This window comes from Sturnus vulgaris, chromosome 27 (genome assembly GCF_052056855.1).
Source record: "Sturnus vulgaris isolate bStuVul1 chromosome 27, bStuVul1.hap1, whole genome shotgun sequence".
Lineage (NCBI taxonomy): Eukaryota > Metazoa > Chordata > Aves > Passeriformes > Sturnidae > Sturnus > Sturnus vulgaris.
Genome location: NC_142269.1, coordinates 6,013,946 through 6,029,919, shown reverse-complemented (window position 1 = coordinate 6,029,919; position 15,974 = coordinate 6,013,946). Strand labels below are relative to the sequence as shown.

Sequence of the window (15,974 nt, the reverse complement as noted above, 5' to 3'; positions counted from 1 at the left end):
TCATCACTCAGGGGGAGCTTCTTCCCATCTCCCGGCTGTTTGGGGACCACAATGCAGGGCACTTCTCTGCAGGGATTGGAGCAGGGAAATGGGCTTTGGGCAAAGAGAGGCCAGAGCAGATCTCTGCACATCTGGGTGGGTGTTGAGAGCCTCTGGCAGGGGCAGCTGCAGGGCTGCATGGATCCCAGCCCTTTTTGGAAGGAGCTGTCACACTGGGTGAGTTCTGCAGGCTGGGGAAAACTGACCTGGGGGAGTGGAACCAGACTTCTCCTGGCCCCAGGTGAGTTGTCTCCCCTCTGAGCCAAGGTGCAGCCAGCACAGACAGTGTTGAGCTCCAGCTGCAGCAGGAGCAGTGCAGGGGCTTTGGGCAGAAATTGGGATGCAATTTCAGCCAACGATTCTGTCTGGGGGCTGCAGCAGCAGCAGCCCAGGAGCAGCAGCCAGGAGAGGAAAGGTGATGCTTGGAACTTGTGCTGGGAGAGGCAAATGTCACTGTGGCAGGGCTGGGCAGAGCCTGGGGGAGAGGAGCTGCTCTGGGGAGGCTCCTGGGCCTTTTTGTTAAGGCAGGAAATGCTGTGTGAAAACAGCTACAGCACTGTGACCCTTGGCTCAGGGACCAGACTGTCCATCCTGCCCAGTGAGTGTTCAGCTTTCTTGTGTCTCCTCCAGCAAAAACCCTTCAGTGTCCCCTGCAGCACCATGTGCACACTGGGCTGTTGGGAATGACACAGCAGATTGCAAGGAGAACAGAGATGCTCCTGCATTTCTTGCTCCTGGTGTCAACCTTCAGTGGAGTTTAGGGTTGGTGGAAATTCACAAAAACTCCCCCTGGCACAAGGAGCTGTGCTTGGAACAAGGGTTCAGGAGTGGATTTCCCCTTGTTCTGGCTACCAGCAGTGCCTTTGAGCCTGTTGAATCTGACAGCTGTGCCAGGGCTGTGTCCAAAGGCATTTGCAGGGCTGACAGGGACATTTAGTGATGAAGTGTGTCCAAAATGACAGTGTGCAGAGAAAGCCACCCTTTCCCTGTGCAAAGGGAACTGTGCTTTCAGTGGGATCCCATGGACAGCCAGTGGCTTGGGAAACTGGGATGGAATCTCCAATGGAGTTTCTCAGTGTGTTGGAAAATCTCCTGGATATTTCATGCTTTGAATGTATGCAAGTGATTGGGCAAACCTAGAGGGAACACAATCTGCTTTGCTTGCTTTAAAATCTTGGCAAGTTTCCTTTCTTTCCTTTGGGGTTTCTGGCTTTGTTTTTCAATCCTTCAATGATTGTAGGTCATTACTATCTGAGAGGAATGCTGTGCTGCAATGACTGCTCTAGACAGGCTCCAAAGACTGCCTGGTTTCTCTTCTCTGCCTCTCCAAATCCCAGGCTGCAGAGCACCTCCTGCAGAAGGAAAAGCTGGATTAGGCACTGAAATCCCCCGAGCCCATCTTCCCATGCAGCAAGTGCTGCATTTTGGGATCAGTTTGCAGTGCCTGGCTCACACAAGCTGTATTTGGGCATGTGTCACTGGTGGCCTCCAGGGTGCTTTTTGTTGGATCCTTTCTCACTGTGTGACTGCTGGCTACAAAGTCACCTTAGGAAAAGGGACAAAGCTGCTGGTGAAGCCAAGTAAGAAACAGGTTTATGTGGATTGACCTCATTTGTGGTGGGGATGGGTTGGAACAGCAGAAGGGCTTTGAGCAGCATGGCCTGGGCAGGCAAGGAATCAGCTGGGTGAAATGCACCTTTGGGATTGAAATTCCTCTCATCCTTCCTGGATTGTCTGTGCCTCTGGAGTGTGGGGGCAGCTGCAGGCAGCGCCAAGAGCAGAGGGAAACCTGGAGCCTCTGGAAGTTGGACTCCATCAGGTGCTGTGCCCACAGAGCAGGCTCTGCTGTTGGCCTCTCTTTGGCCATTGCAGCAGGGCAGGGCTTTGGGGCAGGGATCCCAGCTGGGAATGTCTTGGCAGGGCCTCCTGTGCCAGGGCTGCCTGCAAAGTCCATGGGCTCCTGCTTTTCCTAAGGAGGATCTTCAGCAGCCAAGAGGCTCCTGGGCCTTTTTGTTAAGGCAGGAAATGCTGTGTGATTCTGGCTATGGCTTCAAACAAACCTTTGGCTCAGGGACCAGACTGTCCATCCTGCCCAGTGAGTGTTCAGCTTTGCTGTGTGTCCTTTGTCCCAAGTCCTTGAGCTGCTGCAGGAGATGCAGCTCCCAGCTGGCAGCCAGCTCTGGCTTCTGTCCATTGCTCTGCTCTGTGACAGCAGCTCCAGCTGCCCTTGGCCTCAGGGGCTCCAGTCCCCATGTGCCCAAGGCAGTGGCTCAGTGCCTGAGTGTTGCAGGCTCTGTCAGGCAGCAATTCTGTGCTGGGGCTGTGCTGGGGCTGGGAAATTCAAGCAATGGCCCCGCTGAAATGCAGAGCAAGGCTTGCAGTGCTGCAGCTCCTCTGACACTGCTAGATTACATGGTTTTGTGATAAACGTGGCACTGATGGGTTATGGATTGGACTTACTGATCTTAGAGGGCTTTTCCAGCCTGAGCAATTCTATTTTTCTATGATTCCAAGTGTTAATCTTTGCAACATGAAATGTTGCCTGCAAAGGATTGTGGACATTGCAAGAAAAGAGAGCAGAAGGGTGACAGGGGCTGCTGAGACCCGACAGCAGCAGCCAGGAGGCTCCAAACACAGCCTGGGGGTTGTGTGTGCACACGGGGATGCAGAGATGCTGCTGCTGTGGAGAGAGAGAACAGAATACGCAGATGATGAATTAACCAGTCAGAGGAATGTGGCTGAAGGAGGTGTTATTCATGCTGAGGTGATAGTCAGTAATGTTGGTGATAGTCAGTAATGTTGGTGATAGTCAGTAATGTTGGTGAGCATGTGTGGATCTGCTGGAGGGTAGGGAGGCTCTGCAGAGGGACCTGGACAGGCTGGATACATGAGCCGAGTCCAACTAGGTGAGGTTTAACAAGACCAAGTGCTGGGTCCTGCACTTTGGCCACAACAACCCCTGCAGTGCTCCAGGCTGGGGACAGAGTGGCTGGACAGCAGCCAGGCAGAAAGGGACCTGGGGACACTGATGGACAGCAGGCTGGACATGAGCCAGCAGTGTGCCCAGGTGGCCAGGAAGGCCAATGGCTCCTGGCCTGGGTCAGGAATGGTGTGGCCAGCAGGAGCAGGGCAGTGATTCTTCCCCTGTGCTCAGCACTGGTTGGGCAGCACCTCGAGTGCTGTGTCCAGCTCTGTTCCCTCAGTTTAGGAGGGACATGGAGGGGCTGGAGCGTGTCCAGAGGAGGGAATGAGGCTGGGGAGGGCTCTGGAACACAAACCCTGGGAGGAACGGCTGAGGGAGCTGGGGGTGTTTATCCTGGAGAAAAGGAGACTCAGGGGTGACTTTATCACTCTTACAACTCCCTGAAAGGTGCCTGTGCCAGCTGGGGATGGTCTCTTTCTCCAGGCAGCACTGACAGAACCAGAGGACACAGCCTCAAGCTGTGCCAAGGGAAAATTAGGTTGGGTATTGGGAAAAAGTTTTTCATGGAAAGAGTGATAAAGCACTGGAATGGTCTGCCTGGGGAGGTGGTGGAGTCACCATCCCTGGATGTGTTTAACAAAGCCTGGATGTGGCACTCAGAGCCAGGGTTTAGTTCATGAGGAGGTGTTGGGTCATGGACTGGACTTGGTGATCTCAAAGGTCTTTTCCAACCCAATTCATTCTGTGATTCTGTGATTCTGTGAGCTGCTCCCAATAAATCCTTGCCCTGCCATGCTCTCCAGCCTTTGGCCAGCAAACACATCCCAGGGCACCATTTTGCAAAGCATTGTGTCACAGTGTAGTTCTGGGACTTATGGCAAGCTTACATTTGGAGCTGGAACTAAACTCATGGTTTCTCCAGGTATGTCTGAATTCCCAGGTGGAAGTTCTTTCAGTTCACAAGTTATTTTGCCCATTTTGCCACCCCACAATATTTTAGTAACAGAACTATAAATTTTCAATTGGTGTTAAGAGCAAGTGATTTCCATGGCTGCAAGTATATTCTCCCCTCCCAATTCCTGAGAATTAACGCAGCAGAGGTTTTATATGTGCAAGAGGATTTGTCTTGGAAAGCCAATAGGAAGTGGGCTCCTACATTAAGATCCTCAAGCAGAGGAGGAGCAAAGTGAACTGGTGAAATTTTGCACAAAGCAGCAAAATACAGAGGGGTGAAACTGGTTTCATAAAGTCATAATAGGTAAAAATAACTTTTCTTGTATGTGGATAGAAATAGTTGGAGATAACCAGATTCATAATTGTATGTGAACACAAAAAATGCACATATTGGGTCTGTGCTTTGGAGATCCTTGAGCTGTGACCATGGGTTGGGTTCTGTTGTTATATAAACACCAGACAGTCAGGAAGCTCAGGGAACTTGACCTCGAGAATGACACCAAGTTATGGCACAGCCAGCTTGTGTTGAGCCCTGGGGATTTACCTTGCCCTGCAGCATCCAGGTGAAGCTTGGAGCACATTGGAAATGAGGATCTGGAACTGGTGGAGAACAGCATGACCAGCCTCAAAACTGAGGGTGGCATAAATATTTGGATAGAGGGGAAGTAGGTTAAGAAGCAAAGTTAATTACTGAATGACTTGGTGGAAGGATGGAAAGTGACTCTTACCACAAAATATTTTTTTCTGAACAAAGGAGGATGGATAAAAAAGTGTGCCTTGACTGTTGCTGCCACAAATGTATGAAAAAAAAAATTCTCCCAAACCCATACACCTCTTCTCTTGTTTGAAACCCTTTGTAAAGGGGAAAGAAAGTAACATATCCCAAGGTATCAGTGTTTTTTGTAAATGTATCACATTTTCCAAAATTCTTTAGAATATATTTAATACTGTTTAATATCTAACTTGAGTAAGTTTATTCTTGAAAAGTAATACTTCTATTGCTTAAAATAGTAGTGATTATTAAGATAATTTCGACTTTTTTTTTTCTTAAAGTTAAAAAACCAACAACATAGGGAAAGAAAGAATTCCTTCTGGAAACCTTGTTTTAAATGACCCCCTCTAATCCTCTTCCAAAACATCTTAGAGAAATGAGAACCTCAAGTTTCTATGGAGCCATCAGCAAGCTAAAGGAGCTATAAATGAGAGCTCTGAGTTCATGTAGGTGTCTCCAGATTTCCCATTATGGCCAGAGCTGTGTGCAGCTCATCCTGATCTTGCTCTGGTCACACCATGAAACCTCAGGGTTTAGTAGCAGAATGAGCAATGATCTCCCTGCCCCGAAGAATTGCACACCAAAAAGAGTTTTCTACTGAAAAACTTAATGGCAGCTTTGTTCTGGAATCACTCTTGACTAATTCAGATGGCAAATCCAAGAGAATGAGAGGATGGAGTTTTCACTGCACCATCAGTCTCTGGGGCAGCTGTGAAGTAACAGTCAATAAATTAATTTTTGAGAGAGGAATCTGACTGGCAGAATACATAAATAAATGAGAGATAAGATGGAGAATAGAAGTTGTGGTGCTGCTGGCTTTCTGGAACCCATAGGACAAATATGACTGAGGGGAATATTAAGGAGAATGTGTTTGGGAGTGTAAAATGCAAAATACCACATGGAAAGAAAGTCAGAGGGTGGAAAAGTCCTGGGTAAATGGATCTGTCTGTTCATAGAGATAAAGAGGATTTCTTTTGGTGGAGTATTTAATTGCTGGAGGTTCCATTCAGTGCTGCTCTGGATATTGTAGAGGCCTGTGCTGTTGTGTGGCTATGGGAATAATTACAAACCCACATTTGGATCTGGGACGAGACTTCTGGTTTTGCCAGGTACATTTACCCTGATTTTATTACTAATCTGCAAGTTTGTTAATACACACCCAGATCAGGGGAATGGCAGCAGTCAAGGGCATTGTAGCCCAGCTCAAGCAGTGGCATTTAGCTCAGGGCAGCTGTCCAGGGGCAGCCACAGGCTCCAGTGCTCCTCCTCTGACTGCACTCCTGGGAGCAGCTAACACAGAGCCTGCATTTGTTCTCTCCTAAAGGTCCATGGCACTTCCACTGGCCTCAAGGAAAGCCATGGATTATACAAGTCAGATGGAAAAGCAAAGGTATTTATATTATTTACATTGCTGGCCAAGAGCCAGGGATGTGCAGCCACAGCCCAGAAAGCCAAGTCCATCCTGGGCTGCATCCCCAGCAGCACTCCCAGGACACTGAGGGATTGATTGATTGATTGATTGATTGATTCTCCCCCTCTGCTCTGCTCTGCCCAGGTGGGACCCCACCTGCAGAGCTGTGCTCACCTCTGGGGTCCCAGCAAAGACCAGAACCTGCTGGGCTGGATTAACAGGAGTGCCACAGAAGCACTCAGAGGGATGGAGCAGCTCTCCTGTGGGGACAGCCTGGGAGGGATGGGGTGGTTTAGCCTGGACAAGGCTCCACAGACATCTTATTTCAGCCTTTCAGTACTTAAGAGTACTTACAGGCTTATAAGATGGAGAATAAGTTTTAAAAACAACCTGTAGTGACAGGAGAGAGAGGAATGGTTTTAAAGTAAAATAGGGTAGATTCAAACTGGAGTTAAAGAAGAAAATATTTTGCTATGAGAGCAGTGAAACACCAGTACAGGTTTCCCAGAGAGGTGGTACATGCCCCATTCCTGAAACATTCAAGGCCAGCTTGGATGGGGCTCTGAGCAATCCTAGTTGAAGTTGTTCCTTGTTGCCTTGGATGACCTTTAAAGGTCTCTCCAATCCAAACCACTCTGTGGTTCTGTGATTTAGAAAATCTCCACTTAGGGTGATGATCACCCTTTTAGCTGGTGTTTGCTTGTATCAGAGCACCACCAAGGAGCATTGCTCTACAACACTTGTAATACCAGTGTTGGAATGGGGACTGGCTGCTTTTAGCTGATGTATGGACACTGTGTTATCCACAAATACTGCACGGGATTCTGGCTGTGGCTGGGACTTGCAGCTTTGCTGAGCTGTCACAGCTGCAGAACCATTTGTAATACTCCAGGGTCTGCAGAGACTGAGTGTGAATTCCCAAAAAATGGAGTTATCAGGCTGCCTGTGAGGCTCCAAGGCCTAGACAGGGGCACATTGTGCCACTGAAACCTGTGAGGACACAACTGTAACCAAATCCGACCTCACAGAGGTTTCCTGTGAGCCACAGGGATGGAGAGGGGAAAACTGACATTAGGAAAAAGAACCTTGTTGATGATCAAGGCACCAAGGTGGGTATTGAATACTCAGGAGGAAAGCTGGACTGAAAAGCTGTAGCCCCAACTGCATGGCTCAGTGAACTGGAATTTCAGGTGATATTACAAGTGGAAAAACAGATCATTCCTTGTATTGCCCCAACATATAAAATACCACACAACTGTAACCAGTTAATGAATGGACATTTTTAAAACTTGATCCCTGTATTTCTGATCCTGATAATCTTCTGGTAGATTTATTGGGTACTTTGAGAGTGTCTTAAGTCAACATGTTCCATCATGAAGTTACCCCCTGCTCTGGAGTGTGTGTTGGCCTGGCTGCCAGTGTGGATTGCAAAAACCTGCCCACGTTTTTGTAGAGGCTGGCACCAGTGTGCCAACCAGGGATACAAAAAACCCACATTTGGAACTGGGACCCAGCTTGTTATCACCCCTAGTAAGTTTGAGCTTTCTCTTCCATATTAACACCAGGTACATCATTTGTTTATTGGGTAGGTGTGATGCCTTTTCCTCTGATCCCAGAATGAAGAGACAGACATGGTGAAGGGATAAAAGGGTTTTTATCTCAGTATTTAATAAGGATCCTTAGGTGCAACAATTTGTCAAGGTGGAATATGCTGAAATGCACACAGACAGTAGATTGTGTATACAATTTTAGAGACCTTGAAAATTAGCATATCTGACATAGATTCCCTAATGAGAAGCTTAAATGAGTGGTGTGACATTTCCATATTCTAATGAATTCCCCCCGATGGGCTTAATCTTAGTTTACAGAATATGTTCTAGAGAGAACCTTGCCTTCTCAAGATAGTGTAAGGTTTCCTGGCCTCCAGCTGTGAGGCTTGTAGGATATTTGTCCTTCTGGCCTAGCAGAATACCAGGACTATGCTAAGATATCAGGTTTAAAGAATTAAAAGTATGTGTGCTAAGAGCACTGAGAATACATAAAATGTGTATAAAAAGAAAAGGCAGAAAAATCATCGTGGCATCAGAGGGAGCAGGGATTTCATGGGAGCTTATTCCAACTTCTTTTCAGCTTCCCTTGGCAAAGGCCAGTTGGGATAGAGGTGTGGGATGGCAGGAGGGCTTGGCTGGGCTGGGGCAGTGACAGAGCAGTGGCAGGAGGTGGTGATGTCCAGCCAGGTTTATCAGCCATGGCCTGGTGACTGCAGCTGCTTCTCACGAAGGGCTTAGAGACTGCATTTTCTAAAGCTTAGCCTAAGAGAATATACCATGATCTTTCTTTTCTAAAATCCATAACCATTGTATCATTCCAAGATATTTTTCTGGAAACAAAATCTATGCTACATATAATTGAAAACTTGATCTCCCAATTGAAAACCAGTCTGATTTTGGAAGAAAAAACATGGAAAAGCATTTTGTGAAAATGACAGAAGTTCTCAGGAGGTTCATGAGCAGCCACTTCAAGTCTTTTTGTTTTGAGGAAATTGTCACAAAGCTGGGTTAATCCATCTCAGTCACCTCTGAGAGGGTGGATTAGATAACCAGAATTGATCCTTCTAACCCCCAAAAAACTTTTCTTAACATTGTTGAAAGGAGCAGCAGAGGAGATCATAGCAATTCTCTCCTGTGGTTTAGGTGGTGCCTGAGTAGATCCATACATGAACACAAACAGGGTATTGCTTCCCAATAAGAAAAAATTCATTTAAAATTCATCTCAATTTTTTCTGAATGTGAGCACATGCCAAAAGCCCAGGATTTGTCCTGGTTTGGTACTAGAGAACTATTTATTCTGTTGATACTTCATTTCTCCTCAGATACCGGGTATCTTCCTCTATTAATTCACTGTTACTTCTGCTTCAGTGGGAAATCTTTCCCTTAAAAAGTTTGTAAGAAAGACTTTGGATAGTTTTGGCAGTCTGACTTCCCCAAGTATAATTACAGAGGCAATAACAAACACATTTTTTGGAATGAGACCAGAATTAGGCCTGAAGGCTGTCAGTAAAGCAGCATATTCATATTTGCAAACACTGAATCTCTCCTCAGAGTTCTCTACACTTTGATGGTGTGGGCTAATGCTGGACCAGGGCCTGCTTCTGCTACCTGAGTGTGTCCAGAGTCTAGAAAGGGTTCCTGTCCTAAATGTTCATCTAGGCTTGCTGTAGCCACCAGCCATCCAGCTGGGAACAGAACAGATAAAGAACATTGATTTCAGTGACAAAGAAGATTTTGAGGCCCTTTCTAGACTTCCCCCATGTGAAGAAATTAAATTTCTTCATCTGGGAGCTAAGCTGTGTTCAGGATCTCTACAATATGACAGATTTCACAGAGGACCTCTGGCAGAGCTTTTGGAACATGCATTGATGGAACATGATGGAAACAGCACTAAATGTGATGTAAATTCATTGGAGCTGCTCCTCTGGGGGCCTGTGGGAGTGGGCAGGGGTTCCTGGAGTGGGGCAAAGCTCCAGGCTGGCTCCAGCTGTGGAATATCATGTCTCAGGCTGAAGAGTGGTAAGAGCACCAAAACTTCTGTCAAAATTCAGTCTGACAGAGATGCAGATAGGTTATTTCGGAAGGAATGGAGAATGTGATCATTTTCTTCATGATACCACCTGGGAATTAAACCAGCTCAGGATTTCTACTGCAGCTTTTTTGGAGGGGAAAAAAGAAAGGGCACAGGTCTCAGGCTGATGTTGGAACAGAGTTCAACTCCCCTGAAATCAGCCTCTGGTTGGCTGGCTCTGTAGACTGGGCAGGAATAGCATCCAACAGCTCCTGCTCTTCCACCTGGAAAGCATCCTTCAGAAAAGATGAAATTAGGCAGCATAGAAAGCTCAGAGCATCATTATTTGTTATTTATTATTATTTCTCACTCTTTCCTGTGAATAGAGGTCATAAATATGCAGCATCTCCAGCACAGGCTGCAGCTCATTAAGACAGAATAACAGGTCACAGGGCTGTGGTTAGAGTAGATGTTGTTCACCAGAATTATCTCAAACCTTCATAGCAGTGGGCAGATACACCAAGGAACTCACAGGAACTGAGCTGCAGCACCAGAACAGAGGCAGCCACCACTCGGAGTGAGAACAGGAAATTAATATTTTGCAAAACTGCTGAAGCTTCCTGTGAAAAGCAGACTTTACTGATTTATGTGTTCAAGATCAAAGCATTGCATAGATTGAAAAGGAGAAAAACACCCTAATTTGGAGAGAGGTCGATGTTTATCTCTTCAGAAAGTGCTGCACTTGTGATGAGAGAGGAGAGCAGCTTGACAAATTGCCCCTTTCTCCTTCATTTCCAGGTACCCCATGGCCAGGATCCACCCTGGCTCATCTGTATTTTATACAGGGATTTATCATCAAGCTTTTTAGCAGCTCCTCCTTCCTCTCCCTAACAAACAATCACAATTTCCAAAGCACTACCTGGGAGCATGGCAGGCTGGGGAGTCCCAGCAGACATCAGGCTGTATTTCTGCATACAAAGAGTCTCCTCAGGTTCTTCAAAGCCAGGGCAAAGCTAGGATGGATGAAATAATTCAGGAGATGGGCCAGAGAATGAACCCTTGGGCTTTGGGAATTATTTTTTTTTTCTGAGATGATACTAAGAGAGAAGTATGGCTATTTCTCTGAGGTGGCAACAGCTGGGAGCAGAACAGATGAATAACATTTATTTCAGTGATAAAGAACAAAGAACATTTATTTCAGTGATAAAGAAGATTTTTGAGATACTTTCTAGACTTTCTCCATGGGAAGAAATGAAAATTTCTTCATCTAGGAGCTAAAATGTCTTCAGTGTTTCTACAATATTTATCAGTGAGGCTTGTGAACAGGGAGAAAGCAAAGATTATCTCAACTCTCAATCCAGTAACACTTCATCAGTTTATAAATGTGAACTGAAGCTCTCACTGAAATCTGTGAAGGCCAATGAAAAATGCAGCCATGGGGCTGCTGAGAGCCCCAAACCTGCCTTGAGGTTACATTGAGTATGTCTGTAATATTTCATGTAGTCATCATGAGAGCACTGCAGTGTCTGGAACATTTTACTGTTAGCCATGAACGAGGATTTAGGAATGCACCTTCTGATAGAATCAGATGAAATGTGTGCTTAGAGTACAAGTTTATAAAGCTAAATATGCAAAGAAGGGTTTAACCACAGGTTGTGTTTTGATACATGTGGAAAATCCCAGTCTGACTGACTCACTAGCAGAGTTTGAAGCAAGGAAACACTGATGAGCCCCAGGTGTCATATCTGCAGCCTTTAGTGCCTCAAACCCCTCTCTGCAGGGTAAAATTTTGTAAAACACTTTGGTTCCACAAGAGGTGGAACGTGATGAAACATTTGTTTGCTTCCCCTTTTTGTCCCTGTGCTCCTCCTTTGCTTCTCAAGCTTCCTGCTGTAGCAGCACCACCAGTAAACTGCTGGTAAATGTGGACACCAAGGTTTGGTGATTTATCCACTAAAGGAGGTGTCCCCATGAGGACACAAGGGGGAAGGATTTTGCATTTGGTGGATTTGACCAAACATTTGCAGAAAAAGCAGAATGGCCCTGGGCTGTCTCAAGAATCCCAGAACCCCAGAATGGTTTGGGTGGGCAGGGAGCTGATGTTGCCATGTCCATCCAGGCAGGAAAATCTGCTGGGCCTGGCTGCTCTCTCCAGCTTCTCACACATCCCTGGGTGTCCCCAGGCCGAGGTGCCAGAGCCCAGTGAGCTGTTGAGAGGAATGGCTGGGTTAGTGTGGACATGCAGGGTGTGATGTCCATGAGCCTTTCCAGGTGCTCCAGGAATTCTGCCTGCCCACTCTGTGTCTCCCACACAACATAAGTCAACAGAAGGAGCCTCAGCATCATCTGCTGTAGGTGCTTGGTTCTCTAAAGGTGTCCTGGCACCAGATCCCAATGATCAGCAATGATTATCCCACTGGAATAATGGAGAAACCTGCATTTCCAGGTGCCTGTATGCTCAGACTGAAGGAACTGTGTGATCTGACCTAATGACTCTTCTTTTCTCCTCTTGCAGAAGTTACTCCATCTCCCTCAGTCTACAGGCTGACCTCTAAAGATGACCAGAATCTGGAGATGTGCCTTATCACAGATTACTCCCCTGAACAGCTGGCTCTTGACTCGGCTGAGCAGCACACATCTGCTGTGGTGGAGGTGGGAAGTGCTGAGAGCAGCAAGGAATCCAGCTACCTGTCCACCTACTGGGCCAGGAGGGATGAGCTGCACTGTGGTGCCAGGCACGAGGGCTTTGGAGAGCTGGAGGGCGAGGACCCTGAGAGTGGTAATGGCATTTCTGGGGCTCTGAGCAGGGCTGGGGGTGCTCTGGGTGCTGCTGGTGTGAGCAGGACTGGGCTGCAGCTCCCAGCTGTCAGGAAAATTAATCCACAAACACCAGAGGTTTATGTCCAAAAAGCAGACAGAGAAGTCCTCTTGCTTTATTCTAAATATATATATATATATATATATATATAAAATTTATATTCTAATATTTATTCTAATAAAGGGAGAGGCCATGGGACATTCCCCTGGGATCTCTCCAATTGTTGGAGGACACAGCCTCCCTTTTTATCCCAATTTCCCATCCATTTCCTTCTCTCTTTCCCCATTGGCTGAGGTGCTTGAGAGGTGCAGACTTCCCAGAACACCTGATACCTATGATTCCCCTTTAATATATAACCTTTTATTTTTTAATTCTTATAGAATTCATGTTTTTTCCCCATTGCTTCTTTCATCTTTCAATATCCAGTTTCATTTATCAGCAAACCTGCAGTTTCTTTGTAAAGGCAAATATCTTTTTTTTTTTTCCATTCATCAATCAGTGGAATCCTTCCCATTGTTTCTTTTATGTCTCAGTGCTGGTTTTATCTACCAGCAGACCCACAGCTTGTTTGTACAGACAAGTGCCTTATTCCTCTCCCAGCCCTGCAGTGCTCCACTATAAGACAGAGGAATGTTGCCTCTGTTTTCTCTCTCCTTGGTGCAAACAGGATTAAGGGTCACTAGACTGGTACAATCATAGTAGAGAGATCTTAAAAACACACTGTGAGGGGATAGAAAGCCTGAAATTCCTTTGTCCAATGGGACACTGAAGTTTAACTAGATCATATTTTATGCTTGCCCTGAAAAAAGGAGAAAAGAGTGTGTATGGGAGGGTTTGTTGGCCAGAAACTCTAATTTAGTCCTTCTAAGCAGACATATCTTTGTAGACCTCTGAAGAAGTACATTTTTGTTATTAATCACATTTATTGTTACTCTCTGCAGGTGCCAGCGCTGTCTGTGTCACAGGGCTGTCCCTACACTTCAGGACAGGTATGTAACACAGCATTTTAGGAGAAAACTCTGGCCAGACTAAAGTAAATGTCTTCCCAAGCTTTTGCTGCTTTCCCCTGCTTGCAGAATTCTCTTTGAAGCAGCAAAAAATCAGATAGAAAATTTCCAAAAGGGCTCCCACGGGGTTTAAAAACATCAAGGCTGAAAGCTGTGGTGTTAATGCAGCCTCCTGACCCAAGGTGATGATTGAATCAGGGCAGGCAGTGCCCACAGCTCCTGCTCTGAGTCAGCACTGCCTCAGTTCCGAGGAGCTGGGTTGTTTTGGGTGCACAAACACCCCGAGAAACAGGAGCTGAGCTGGTGGTGTCTGAGCTCAGGGCTCCCCACAGCACCTCAGCTCTGCCCCAGCTCACTGGGGAGGGCTCGGTCCGAGCATTTGCTGCTCTGCCACTTCAAAGAGCAGAGCCTGAGCCTGCCCTGCTCACACGGCAGCTGTGCTCTTACAAATCTTACAAATCTTTCCAAAACACCCTGTCAGGAAAATACTCATCAGCAAACACGGCTGGTTCCATCAGCCTTTCAGCTCTCTGAAAGGTTCTCACCGATGTGGAAAACAAAGTTCACTTTCCTGGTAACTTTAAAAAGATTTAATAAAAAAAGAAGACAAATAAGAGACAAAGACAAAAAAGCAAAGGGTTAATGCGGCCGGGTGCTGGGCACTCAGCCAAGAGCACACCCTAACCCTGAGAACACTTGGTTAAATGCATCAGCATATTGCATATTCATAGATCTTTATGCATGATTCAAAATCAACCCCCCCACAACCTGTAAATCAACAATTTTTTGTGGCACCTTTCTGTTTCCTACTCCCTGATCATTAAATCCCTTCCCTGGAGTTCTGGTTATCTTCATCCAGATAATCCAGGATAATCCAAGAATGTGAAGAATTTCCGGATTATATTTTTTACTGTTCTCTGAGTTAGTTACATGAACAAAAGCTTTTTACATCACCGTGTTATAGTCCAAGAAAAATATATATTTATCACACTACTATTTCTAAGTTTTGTTAATAGCAGAACTAAAAGAAACTATATTCATACAGCAAAGTTTTCCAACATTATGGATACAGCATTCATTTTAATTTTTGTGAAAAGTCAATAATATAATATGTACTTATAACACTGATAAATATACAGTGAGTTTTTGCTGAGAGCTCCCTCCTTCTCCAGGACACATCAACGTATTTTCAAATACAAATGGTTTTGTAACTTCAGATTAATATAAAATTCAAATACAATTGTGTTCTATGACTGAAATCAAAATTACTTTTCCCCTGCACATCTTCCAAAAAATTTAGAGAGAGGAAGGAGGGCTGCCTCCAGCATCCTGGGTTCACAATGCACAGTATTTAGGCTGTTCAGACTGGCTTATTGGATAGTTAAGTGGTTGTTAAATGGAAGAAATTGAAGTCTCTGAGTCCTAGTCCTTATCTCGTTTCCTGCCCTCCCAGCTGACTCCATCTCACAACGAAGCAGTTTTGTTCAAAAGGGTTTTTCAGTCTCTCTGGAACACGAGGATGTCTCAGTGCTCTTGTGACTCTCATTTTGTGTTTTATTCCAGATGAACACTTGAACACGCTGTCTTTGTCACAGCTGGGCCTCAAAATAGTTTTAATGAAAACCATACTTTTTAATGTGCTGATGACGATGCTTATGTGGAAGAAAAAAAAGGTGAGTACGCTTGGAGGGGGTCTGAAAACATCTGTGAGAAAACATCTGGATTGGTTCTTCAGCTGTGAATGCTCCTTCTCTCTGCAGTAGCTGTTCATGCAATCTATCCAGACTTCTTTTGTCTGCCAGCAGTTGTAAGGGTGCTGGTGTTTTCCACAACTTAATTAGTGGCTTGTTTGGAGGTGTTTTTTTGGTTTTGTTTTTATATTTAGAGCCAGGATTAAAAAACACCCGAAGGAAATTAATTTTCTCGTGTTCAGGCTTGGTTGTTTATTAAATTTTATTAAAAGTACAGAAAGTTTAGCAACACTTCTAGCTACCAGCTAGAAGTGAGCAAATTGGAGCTGAATCCAGCTAGCTACAAGGTTTTTTAAAGCTAAACAGTATAATGGAAAAATAACACCTATATTATTTATACTTTTAACCCAATAATCAAATTCCCGTGGTTTTAACTCTGTTACTTAAATTTGGAAGTCGTTTTTAAGGTTTTAGGTTAAAAGCAGTGTTTTTCAGGGGTCAATGTCAGAAAGCACAGAAAACTTTAAAAACTTAGGTTTCTGGGATTCAACAAGCAGTAAAATCCCTCCATTCCTCTGGCCATACCATTTTCACCCACCCCTCTAGTGCTCTTCCTTGTACATAAGAATTTTTTTTCCTATCAAGATATTTCTCCCTTCTATTTCTACATCCATCCCTTCCCTTGCCTGCATTCATCCATCAGATTTCTTCCCTCACCTGTCTCCAGCTGGGAAAGTTTGATGGTTATTGATTTTAATATAAATCCTTATATATTTGGTTTTGCCCAGTGTTTGTTTC

At 45.4% G+C, this 15,974-nt stretch overlaps 1 protein-coding gene across 1 annotated transcript in view; it reads left to right on the top strand.

Moving 5' to 3' along the window:
* Positions 1-15,974, top strand: part of LOC106864004 (M1-specific T cell receptor alpha chain-like) — a 370,462-nt gene that overhangs the window by 353,393 nt on the left and 1,095 nt on the right. Inside the window, exons 4-6 of the mRNA XM_088179639.1 lie at positions 12,176-12,439; positions 13,420-13,467; positions 15,049-15,158. Coding sequence (XP_088035765.1) covers positions 12,176-12,439; positions 13,420-13,467; positions 15,049-15,158 — 422 coding nt within the window. The remainder of the gene's footprint in view (positions 1-12,175; positions 12,440-13,419; positions 13,468-15,048; positions 15,159-15,974) is intronic.